The sequence below is a fragment of the Pristiophorus japonicus genome, chromosome 24, assembly GCF_044704955.1.
Source record: "Pristiophorus japonicus isolate sPriJap1 chromosome 24, sPriJap1.hap1, whole genome shotgun sequence".
Classification (NCBI taxonomy): Eukaryota; Metazoa; Chordata; class Chondrichthyes; family Pristiophoridae; genus Pristiophorus; species Pristiophorus japonicus.
In genome coordinates this window covers 1,050,927-1,063,687 of record NC_092000.1, presented here as the reverse complement: position 1 = coordinate 1,063,687, position 12,761 = coordinate 1,050,927, and the positions used below count along the sequence as shown (strand labels likewise).

Below are 12,761 nucleotides of genomic sequence, written 5' to 3'. Positions count from 1 at the left end.
CGCCCCTATTTAAGAAACAAGGGAGACAGAAAGCAGGAAACAATAGACCAGTTAGCTTAACATCTGTCACTGGGAAAATGCTGGAGTCCAGCACTCCAAGGAACTAGTAGCAGGACATTTAGAAAATCATGATGCAGACAAGCAGAGTCAGCATGGTTTTATGAAAGGGAAATCATGTTTGACAAATTTGCTGGAGTTCGTTGAGGACGTTACGAGCAGGGTAGATAAAGGGGAATCAGTAGTTATCGTGTATTTTAATTTCCAGAAAGCAGTTGATAAGGTGCTACATAAAAGGGTACAGCACAAGATAAGAGCTCACGGGGTTGGGGGTAATATATTAGCATGGATAGAGGATTGGCTAATGAACAGAAAGTCGGGAGAAATGGGTCATTTTCAGGTTGGCAAACTGTATCTAGTGGGGTGCCGCAGGGATCAGTACTGGCCTCAACTATTTACTATTTATATAATGACTTGCATGAAGGAACCGAGTGTAATGTAGCCAAATTTTCTGATGATACAAAGATGGGTGGGAAAGCAAGTTTGAGGAGGACGCAAACAATCTATAAAGGGATATAGATAGGCTAAGTGAGTGGGCAAAAATTTGGCAGATGGAGTATAATGTGGGAAAATGTGAGGTTATCCACTTTGGTAGGAAAAATAAAAAAGCAAATTATTATTTAAATGGGGAGCGATTACAAAATGCTGTGTGCAGGGGAATCTGGGGGTCCTTGTACATGAAACACAAAAGTTAGCATGCAGGTACAGGAAGTAATTAGGAAGGCAAATGGAATGTTGGCCTTTATTGCAAGGGGGATGGAGTTTAAAAGTAGGGAAGTTCTGCTACAACTGTACAGGGCTTTGGTAAGACCACACTTGGAGTACTGCGTACAGTTTTGGTCTCCTTATTTAAGGAAGGATATACTTGCATTGGAGGCAGTTCAGAGAAGATTCAAGAGTTTGATTCCTGAGATGAAGGGGTTGTCATATGAAGAAAGGTTGAGCAGGTTGGGCCGATACTCATTGGAGTTTAGAAGACTGAGAGGTGATCTTATTGAAATGTATAAGATTATGAGAGGGCTTGACAAGGTGGATGCAGAGAGGATGTTTCCACTGATAGGGGAGACTAGAACTAGGGGGCATAATTTTAGAATAAGGCGCCATTTATTCAATGTCCCAGCTTCCACAGCTCTCTGAGGCAGCAAATTCCATATATTTACAACCCTCTGAGAGAAAACATTTCTCCTCATCTCTGTTTTAAATGGGCGGCCCCTTATTCTAAGATCATGCCCTCTAGTTCTAGTCTCCCCCCTAAATGGAAACATCCTCTCTGCATCCACCTTGTCAAGCCCCCTCATAATCTTATACGTTTCGATAAGATCATCTTTCATTCTTCTGAATTCCAATGAGCAGAAGCTCAACCTACTCAACCTTTCCTCATAAGTCAACCCCCTCATCCCCGGAGGCAACCTAGTGAACCTTCTCTGAACTGCCTCCAAAGCAAGTATATCCTTTCGTAAATATGGAAACCAAAACTACACGCAGAATTCCAGGTGTGGCCTCACCAAAACCTTGTACAGCTGTAGCAAGACTTCCTGCTTTTAGATTCCATCCCCTTTGCAATAAAGGCCAAGATACCATTGGCCTTCCTGATCATGTGCTGTACCTGCATACTATCCTTTTGTGTTTCATGCACAAGTACCCCCAGGTCCTACTGTACTGCGGCATTTTGCAATCTTTCTCCATTTAAATAATAACTTGCTCTTTGATTTTTTGCTGCCAAAGTGCATGACCTCACACTTTTCAATATTATACTCCATCTGCCAAATGTTTGCCCACTCACTTAGCCTGTCTATGTCCTTTTGCAGATTTTTTGTGTCCTCCTCACACATTGCTTTTCCTCCCATCTTTGTGTCGTCAGCAAACTTGGCTACATTACACTCAGTCCCTTCTTCCAAGTCACTAATATAGATTGTAAATAGTTGGGGTCCCAGCACTGATTCCTGCGGCACCCCACTAGATATTTGTTGCCAACCAGAGAATGAACATTTATCCCGACTCTCTGTTCTCTGTTAGTTAACCAATCCTCTATCCATGCAAATATATTACCCCCAACCCCAAAACAGAAATGAGGAGGAATTTCTTCTCTCAGAGGGTCATGAATCTTTGGAATTCTCTACCCCAGAGAGCTGTGGAGGCTGGGTCATTGAATATATTTGGCGAGATAGACAGATTTTTGAACGATAAGGGATTCAAGGGTTATGGGGAACGGGTGGGGAAGTGGAGTTGAGGCCAGGATCAGATCACCCATGATCTTTATTGAATGGCGGAGCAGACTCGAGGGGCCAAATGGCCTACTCCTGCTCCAATTTCTTATGTTTTTATGTTCTATCTCAGAGATCTCATTTCCAGGCTGAAAAGCCAAAGAATCTCCGGCCTTTCCTGATAACTCAGACTCTAACACACCAGCCTGTTGCCTCTTCCCTGTACAGTCTCCAGTGCTTGAATGTCTCCCTTGTGTCTTACAACTGGATGCAATATTCAAGATGCAGTCAAGAGCTGTACATTTTGATCATGACTTCCTCGGACTTGTATTCTGTAGGTTTGGCTGCAACTTTCAGTATTCCAGAGGCCTGGACTAATAATCCACTCAACGCAAGTTCAAATCCCATAATGGCAGTGTCAGAATTTGAAGTCAGTTTAAAACAAATGCTGATTCTGGTATCAGTTAAAGTAACCATGAAGCTGTCGGATTAAAAACTGGTTCACTAATGTCCTGTAGGGAAGGAAACCTGCCGTCCTTACCTTAGGGCACCGAGGGTCTAGCTAGAAGGAGGAACTGAAGAAAATCCTTATGGTGAGAAAGCAGGAATGGGGTACTGAAGTTGCATGTTCAGCCATGAACTCATTGAATGGCGGTGCAGGCTAGAAGGACCGAATGGCCTACTCCTGCACCTATTTTCTATGTTTCTATGTTTCTATGTTTCTAGTCAGGAAATTGTGTTAGGAAAATTGATGGAATTGAAGGCCGATAGATCCCCGGGGCCTGATAGTCTGCATCCCAGAGTACTTAAGGAAGTGGCCCTAGAAATAGTGGATGCATTGGTGATCATTTTCCAACAGTCTATAGACTCTGGATCAGTTCTTATGGATTGGAGAGTAGCTAACATAACCCCACTTTTTAAAAAAGGAGGGAGAGAGAAAACAGGGAATTATAGACCGATTAGCCTGACATCGGTAGTGGGGAAAATGTTGGAATCAATTATTAAAGATGTAATAGCAGCACATTTGGAAAGCAGTGACAGGATTGGTCCAAGTCAGCATGGATTTATGAAAGGGAAATCATGCTTGACAAATCTTCCAGAATTTTTTGAGGATGTAATTAGTAGAGTGGACAAGGGAGAACCAGTGGATGTGATGTATTTGGACTTTCAAAAGGCTTTTGACAAGGTCCCACACAAGAGATTAGTGTGCAAAATTTCAGCACATGGTATTGGGTGTAATGTGGATAAAGAACTGGTTGGCAGACAGGAAGCAAAGAGTCGGACTAAACGGGTCCTTTTCAGAATGGCAGGCAGTGACGAGTGGGGTACCGCAAGGTTCAGTGCTGGAACCCCAGCTATTTACAATATACATTAATGATTTGGTTGAAGGAATTGAATATAATATCTCCAAGTTTAAGTATAGGAGCAGGGAGGTCTTATTGCAGCTGTACAGGGCCTTGGTGAGGCCACACCTGGAGTATTGTGTACAGTTTTGGTCTCCTAATCTGAGGAAGGACATTCTTGCTATTGAGGGAGTGCAGCGAAGGTTCACCAGACTGATTCCCGGGATGGCAGGACTGACATATGAAGAAAGACTGGATCGACTGGGCTTATATTCACTGGAAGAATGAGAGGGGATCTCATAGAAACATATATCTGATGGGACTGGACAGGTTAGATGCAGGAAGAATGTTCCTAATGTTGGGGAAGTCCAGAACCAGGGGACACAGTCTAAGGAATTCTCTACCACAGAAAGTTGTTGAGGCCAAGAGGGAGTTAGATGTGGCCCTTACGGCTCAGGTGATCAAGGGGTATGGAGAGAAAGCAGGAATGGGGTACTGAAGTTGCATGATCAGCCATGATCTTGGTGGTGCAGACTCGAAGGGCCGAATGGCCTACTCCTGCACTTATTTTCTATGTTTCTATGTTTACCCGGCCTGGCCTGTATGTGACTCCAGTCCAACAGCAACGTGCCTGACCTTTACCTGCACTCTGAAGCGGCCGAGCAAGCCACTCAGTTGTCAGGACATCTAGTGATGGGCAATAAATGTTGGCATTGCCAGTGAAACCCACATCCCAAGAATGAATAATAAAAATAAGTTCCGTTGTCTTTAATCATTGCTGCTCTGCATTGATTGGACACGCTTAGCATCGAGTCGACTAGACTTCTAGGTTCCACGAACAACAATGAGACGAAGGGCCTGCTAATCTGTTTTGACGGTGTTGGTTGAGGGATGGATATTGGCCAGAACAGTGGAAGAACTCCCTGCTTTACAATGAAAAGGGGTCATGGGATCTTCTGAAAGACAGTACTTCCAACAATCCTCAATAATGCACTGAAATGTCAGCTTAGATTATGTGCTCAAGTCCTGGAGTGGTGCTTGAACCTCCAGCCTTCTGAGTCTGAGGCAAGAGTGCTATCAACTAAGACAAGCCCTCCCCTCAATGCTAGTGTAAGCACAAAATAAATCAGCACAGGCAATAGGAGCCAGTACCTTGCAGAAAAACAGCACTGCCAGCAAAATCAAGTTCACCTTTTAAACAATTTAATAAAGTGAGCAGAAGTCAGAAATAATGTATCGCCGAAATGATGAATAAATCCGAGGCTGCACTGATTCTTATCCAGATGCTTGATTACATTACTGCAGCAAACAGAAATGCAGCCAACCCTGTATTTCATTTGGTCCTTTTCAAACACACAACCATTTTATTAACAGCAAAAGATGCTTTCATGTTCAGAGGCACAAAAGGAAAGGCAGGCAGTGGATGGTGGCCACTGTACTTAAACAATTCTCTCACTGATTGCTCTGCTCTTAAAATAAATAAAACTATTATACTTGTAAATGTTGGCAGTTCTCAGATTTTAAGGAATAGGAGTTGTGACTATGAAACCTTATCATAAGACAGCAGAAATAATTCTTCCAAGGTACAGATTTCGATCTCTGCTTCTCATTTTCCAATTTTCCCAAGTGGCCATTCTTCATGTTTGAACCCAGAGAGCGAGCGAGTGTCAGCAGGCACAGTTTTGACTGTGCAGGCATCACACCTGAACCCAATTCTAATTCTCACCCAATGACATACACACGCACACGCATGTACCACACACATGTACCACACACACACTTTCCATAGGGATCAAATTGGGAACTCTGGCTGATTCTATCACCCTCCATAGCCCAGAAGTACTGAGGCTAATTAGAGCATCCCAAGTGCCACCATGCCTGAGATATACCACACAACAGAGATCCTGGGATTTCCTGGTCAATAGGACTCAGTACCACAACTGGGATTCTCTAAACCTTTCTGTAGGCAGTCACAGGCTCGCTTCACCTGCAATATTTACACAATGTAAATGCTGCAATGGCTTTTAGTTCAAAATAAAAATAGGAAGATTGTGGTGCCTACAGACCATGTGCCTAGATGGGAAGGTGCGCCAGTGTGTTATTCATGGACCTTTCACCATGAGAGGGGCCGCTTGTTACCTCCTTCACCTCCTGAGGGCAGGAGGATGTTATTTAGAAAGTTTAGCCTCGAGGGAGTAGTGTACTACCCATGCACTCTTTATGTCAGGTGGGGAGCAGTCAATTACCACAGACCCCTCTCGGGGGAGGGGGGGGTGGGGAAGAGAGAATTTTACCCCCCTCTCCATTCCTTTACCTTGGGGGGAGCAGTCTATTGCCACAAACCCCTCTCGAGAGGGGGGGGCGGGGGAATGGAGTATTTTACCCCTCCCCCCCATGTCCTTTACCTTGGGGGGAGCAGTGGGCTACCTCAAATCCCTCTCAGAGGTGGTGGTGGTGGGTGGGGAGGCGGTGGGCAGTGGCATTCGGGAGGGAGTATTTAACCCCCAGTCTTTTATCTATGTGCTTCACAAGGGAGTATTTGTTATTTCTGTTGGATGCAAATCCTTGGGAAAAATAATAAAAGTTGAGGCACACCAGCCTAAACTAAGTCTCAGTACAAAGTGTGAAAACCAGCACCATCCCGAAAAACAGGAGAGGCAACTCTACCTGCACCCGTGGCCGTGGAGTAAGAGGGTACAGGATTGGGCTACATTTTAACAAGGGACAGGTCAGAGGGGACGGAGTAACAAAATACACAGGGTGGGCAAGGAAAATAAAACACCAGTAATACTCATTTAACAACGTTGTGATGATGCAAGGAACGCAGGACCAAGGCAGAAATTGGAAGGTGAGACAAGCAATGTAAAGGGCTTCCTTCAGTAAACTCCGACCACTTGTTTTCAATGAGATTATGAAGAGGTACCTGCACCTTTAGCATTGTGTGGCGGACCCCAGGCTCTACTGTATTGTGATTGTGTGTTTTTCTGCTATTGTGTGTGGTGTATGAAGCTAGGTTCTAGGTGCACTGAGTTTGACATAAAATACGGCTAACACTGTCAATAAGGAGCTTGTGAGAATGTTGGCAAGTAAAATCAGAGAAAACCCAAAGATGTTTTATAAATACATTAAGAGCAAGAGGATAACTAGAGAAAGAGTGGGGCCGATTAGAGACCATAAAGGAAATCTGTGTTTGGAGGCAGAAGACATGGGTATGATACTTAATGAATACTTTGCATCTGTTTTCACAAACGAGAGGGACAATGCAGACTTTGCAATGAGGGAGGGGGATTGTGAAATATTAGATGAGATAAACATAGTGAGAGAGGAAGTATTAAGGGGCTTAGCAGCTTTGAAAGTGGATAAATCCCCAGGCCCAGATGAAATGTATTCCAGGCTGTTAAGAGAAGCAAAAGAGGAAATAGCAGAGGCTCTGACCATCATTTTCCAATCCTCTCTGGCTGCAGGTGCGGTGACAGAGCATTGAAAGACTGCTAATGTTGTACCTTTGTTTAAAAAGGGAGAAAGGGATAGACCGAGTAACTACAGGCCAGTCAGCCTAACCTCAGTGGTGGGGAAAATTATTGGAAAAAGTCCTGAGGAACAGGATAAATCTTCATTTGGAAAGACACGGATTAATCAAGGACAGTCAGCGTGGATTTGTTAAGGGAAGGTCGTGTCTGACTAACTTGATTGAATTTTTCGAGGAGGTAACCAGGAGAGTTGATGAGGGCAGTGTGTATGATGTAATGTATATGGATTTTAGCAAGACTTTTGATAAGGTTCCACATGGTAAACTGGTCACGAAAGTAAAAGCCCACGGGATCCAGGGCAAGTAGAAAGTTGGATCCAAAATTGGCTCAGAGGCAGGAAGCAAAGAGTAATGGTTGATGGGTGTTTTTGTGACTGGAAGGCTGTATTCAGTGGGGTTCCACAGGGTTCAGTGCTAGGTCCTTTGCTTTTTGTGGTATATATCAATGACTTGGACTTGAATGTTGGGGGTATGATTAAGAAGTTTGCAGATGACACTAAAATAGGCTGATAATGAAGAAGAAAGCTGTGGACTGTAGGAAGATATCAATCAACTGGTCAGGTGGCAGAACAGTTGCAAATGAAATTCAATCCGGATAAGTGTGAGGTAATGCACTTGAGGAGGTCTAACAAGGCAAGGGAATACACATTAAATGGTATGACACTGAGAAGTGTAGAGGAACAAAGGGACCTGGGTGTGCAGGTCCACAGATCCCTGAAGGTAGCAGGCCAGATAGATAAGGTGGTTAAGAAAGCATATGGAATACTTGCATTTATTAGTTGAGGCATAGAATACAAGAGCAAGGACATTATGCTTGAACTGTATAAAACACTAGTTAGGCTGCAGCTGGAGTACTGTATGCAGTTCTGGTCACCACGTTACAGGAAAGATGTGATTGCATTAGAGAGGGTACAGAGGAGATTTACAAGAATGTTGCCTGGACTGGAGAATTTTGGCTATGAGGAAAGATTGGAGATGCTGCGTCTGTTTTCTTTAGAACAGAGGAGGCTGCGGGGAGACCTGATTGAGGTGTATAAAATTATGAGGGGCCTGGATAGAGTGGATAGGAAGGACCGGTTTCCCTTGGCAGAGGGGTCAACAACCAGGGGACATAGATTTAAAGTAATTGGGGGGAGGGTTAGAGGAGATATGAGGGGAGATTAGGCTGGACATGATGGGCTGAAATGGCCTCCTTCCGTGCTGTATGATTCTATGAAATACTGCACCCATCTTTCAAAGGGCAAACCAGAATTGCTAATATAGTCAGCAGAGGGAAACTGCAGAAGGAGCACTTGTAATATCAGATGCAGAGCCAGCAGTATCTGACAGCAGACGCATCCTTCACTGAGACAGAATAAAGAAACCAAATGTGATTTCCATTGATCCAGAAATCATGTACATTATTAACTTTCAATCAAAAAAAAACTTTTTATTTATTCTAAATTTAGAAGAATGATCCAGTTTTTGTTTGGGTATCACCCTCAAGATCGCAGCCACTGCAGTTCAGCTTTCCCTTCACCAGAGGGCGACCTTGCCCGGCAGTTTTCAGTATTCAATGACGCTGAATTCATTTACAGTATTTCAACAGAACCTACAGTGCTGCCTCATGAACTATTTGCATTTAGACGCTACATTTAACAGAAGAAACAGCGGCGGAGAGGTGGGGGGGGGGCGTGGGGGCGGGGAATATGTGATAAAAAAGGTCCGTATTTAAATATTCAAATATTTAGTGTGAAAGCACAGCAGGGTACAGAATACAATCTCTTTGCTGGAATACAATTCATTCTTTAGCATTTGTAGTACTTACATCTTCTGCATTCACAGCCAGGACACTGCTACTTTTTTTCATTGTGTTGAGAGCATGGGCCAGTCCAGTGACAGCGTGTAAAACTCAGCCAGTCTGTGCTGAAATCGGTGTGCTGGTCACTGCTCCGACACTCGCCAGTCCTGGTCTCAGCTACATGAAGATCCCATTGCCGAGCACTCTGCAAGCACCGGGGCTGCTGCACCCCAATTCAACTTCAGCCAATTCTTCACAAATTGTCCGCTCAAGGTATGAAATGTTTGCAGTTTCTGCTTGCCTCCTGAAAATAAAAACAAAGGAAAACATTACTGTTGAGCATGTGGGTATGAATGAAACTGAGGAGAAATCAAGGCTTTTACAGGATCCGTGTCTGAGGGAGATTCCCTCTGCCTGCCATGTGCTGTGTAACGGTAAACATGTCCTTTATATATGGCTTTATGATTGTAGTCCATTTCTTCCAACTACCACCCAATCTCTAACCACCCTTTCTTATCCAAGATCTTTAAATATGACATTACCTCCCAACTAAATGTTTTCTCTTTCTCCACTCTATTCAAATCCCCCTAGTCTGGTTTCTTTCCTGTGCTCAGCATCAAGACTGCACCGGTTAAGGTCACCAATGATGTCCTCTGTGACTCCAACCATGGCGCTTTATCCCTTCATGACCTCTGTGCAGCATCTGACATGGTGAATCACACCATTCTCCCCTACTGCATCTCTTCTATAGTTCCTCTCAGTAGTACTGCCCTCGTGTGGTTCCTTTCCTGTCGGTTCCAACACAGTTAGCACCCTTTCATGTCTTTCTTCCAGCTCCTTGTTGTGGTCACCTCCGGAATCTCTCAATGTCCATCCTTGGTCCCCTATACATGCTGCCCCTCAGTGACAGCATATTGTGTACAATTCTGGGCACCACACTTTCGGAAGGATGTTAAGGCCTTAGAAATGGGGCAGAGGAGGTTTACCAGGATATCAGGGATGATGGACTTCAGGTGAAATGAGGATAAATGTTTTCACACACAGGGTTGTTAAGATCTGGAACGCACGACCTGAAAGGGTGGTGGAAGCCGATTCCATAGGAACTTTTAAAAGCCAATTGGACATGTACTTGAAGAGAACTCATTTTCAGGGTTGTGTGACTAAAATGGCCTCCTTCTGTGCTGTAAGATTCTATCTATAGATATAGGCCCCTATTTTCGCCACGATTGTGCGCCGTTTTTTGGTGTGAAATCCTCCGTTTCCAACTTTCACCAACGTTTGTACGCCGGCGCCGACCATGTGCGGCAATTTAAAAATTTTTTGTGCAGACATGAGTGAAAATGGGATCGGGCGCCGTTTTTGTGCAGTTAAGCGATTTTGGACGTCCACGATTTTTTTCAGCCGACGCACAATGTTCAAAAGCGCCGGAAAAAAAACCTTCTGTGAACTTAAGGAAATTGGAGCCAGGCAAAAGAAGACAAAATAAAGTACAAATGCATGGATTCTTTTGACAGAATACTCGGAAAATAACTCGGTAAGTAATTTCCGAGTTTTTGGAGCGAGACAATGTAAAAAACAAATGTATAATTTTTTCGGAGGGAACTGAAATAACTCTATCCGGCTGGGTTCTTTTTCACCCAAATTGCAACTGTCCACCCCAACAGAATCGTTGCTGACCAGGCTCCAGGCATGGGTTGAAGGAGTGCCGGCCAGGCAGAATCGCAAGCTCGGTCGGCCCGGGCTGCTTTTGAAGCTGAGCGTCGAGTTGTTGTGCTTGTGCCGTGGAATTTCAACTCGCAAGGTGCAGGGGGGGGGGGCATTCGGCCTGGGGTTGCAGCGAGGGAGCGGGCTTTGACTGTCAGTGTGTCTCTGGTTGTCCTGGCAACCTCAGCTTTTCGCGCATGCCCACAGAGTTTTTGGCGCACACTTGAAGCTCCGCTCCCAGAATGAACATTTTTTTTGGCGCAATCGGACACACAAAAAATCCTACATTATTGTACTCGGGCGCCAAAAATCGGGAAAGTGGAACATAGGGGCCATAGGGTCAGCTTCCACATGTGCACGGGTGACACCCACATATTTCCTTGATCTCTATGTCTGTCTGACATTAAGCCATAATTCCTATAACTGAATATCAGGAAGACCAAAATCTTCATTTTTCACCCTTGTTAAAAACTCTGCATAGTTGCTATCGACTACTCCATCCTCCTCCAACGCTTCTCCACTGTCGTTGAGCTGGGTGCACTCGCCTGCTTCCATTCTTATCTATCTAATTGTAGCCGGAGAATCTCCTGCAACGGTTTCTCTTCCCGCCCCCGCATCGTTACCTCTGGTGTCCTCCAAGGATCTATCCTTGGCCCCTCCTATTTCTCATCCATATGTTGCCCCTCGGTGACATCATCTGAAAACACAGCGTTAGTTTCCACATGTACGCTGATGGCACCCAACCCTACCTCACCACCACTTTTCTCGACCCCTCCACGGTCTCTAAATTGTCAGACTGCTTGTCTGACATCCAGTTCTGGATGAGCAGAAATTTTCTCCAATTGAATATTGGGAGGACCGAAGCTATTGTTTTCAATCCCTGCCACAAACTCCGTTCCCTAGCCACTGACTCCATCCCTCTCCCCAACTCCTGTCTGAGGCTGAAACAGGCTATTCACAACCTTAGTGTCATATTTGACCCTGAAATGAGTTTTCCACCACATATCCGCAGCATAACTAAGACCACCTAATTCCACCTCTGTAACATCACCCATCTCCGCCCGTGCCTCAGCTCATCCGCTGCTGAAGCCCTCGTCCATGCCTTTGTTACCTCTAGACTTGATTATGCCAACACACTCCTGGCTGGCCTCCCACATTCTATCCTACGTAAACTAGAGGTGATCCAAAACTCGGCTGCCCGTGGCCTAACTCACACCGAGTCACACTCACCCACCACCCCTGTGCTCGCTGACCTACATTGGTTCCCGGTTAAGCAGCGCCTCGATTTCGAAATTCTCATCCTTGTTTTCAAATCGTTCCATGGCCTCGCCCCTCCATATCTCTGTAATCTCCTCCAGTCCCACAACCCCCGAGCTGTCTGCGCTCCTCTAATTCTGCCCTCTTGAGCATCCCTGATTATAATCGCTCAACCATTGGTGGCCGTGCCTTCTGTTGCCTGGGCCTCAAGCTCTGGAATTCCCTGCCTAAACCTCTTTATCTCTCTTTCCTCCTTCAAGACGGTCCTTAAAAGCTATCTCTTTGACCAAGCTTTTGGTCATCTGCCCTAATTTCTCCTTATGCGGCTCAGTGTCATATTTTTTGTCTCATAATACTCCTGTGAAGCGCCGTGGAACGTTTCACTATGTTAAAGGCTGTTCACAACTTCAACATCTTGCTCGCTTCACAATTGTGCTCCGATTCAGGCATCCTATCCATTAACAGCTCTTGGGCTGCATTTTCGGTTTAATTTCGGGGCGGTAAAGTTTGCGCCCGGGAACAGTTTGTGCCTCTGACATCAAAATTGGGCAGCTGGGCCCTGAGTGTGGGGCAGAGCTCCTTAGGGCGCTAGACCAGCTGAGCATGCGATAATTCCCAGATAAACAGCCAGTCTGGAGTGCTCTGAGAGAGACCTGGGGAGAAAAAAAAACTGAAAAAAACTTACCATAAAATTCCCAATACATATAGCCTACGCCACCACAACATAAATCACAAAAAATTAAAAGAAAAAACAATCAGACTTCCCTGATGTGGGCATTACTTATCTCACTGCAGCCGGTATAGGTTGGACCGCCCGCTTTCACAGGCAGTCCCAGGATGGCCCACTGCGGGACATAAGGGACTGAAAAGGTGAGCCAGTGTCGCAA

General features: G+C 45.0%; 1 protein-coding gene across 1 annotated transcript in view; it reads right to left on the bottom strand.

Moving 5' to 3' along the window:
• Window positions 1-12,761, bottom strand: part of LOC139238004 (3',5'-cyclic-AMP phosphodiesterase 4B-like) — a 505,001-nt gene that overhangs the window by 350,367 nt on the left and 141,873 nt on the right. The window contains exon 4 of the mRNA XM_070867402.1: window positions 8,941-9,217. Within this exon, the coding sequence (XP_070723503.1) occupies window positions 8,941-8,982 (42 nt within the window). The 5' untranslated portion in view covers window positions 8,983-9,217. The remainder of the gene's footprint in view (window positions 1-8,940; window positions 9,218-12,761) is intronic.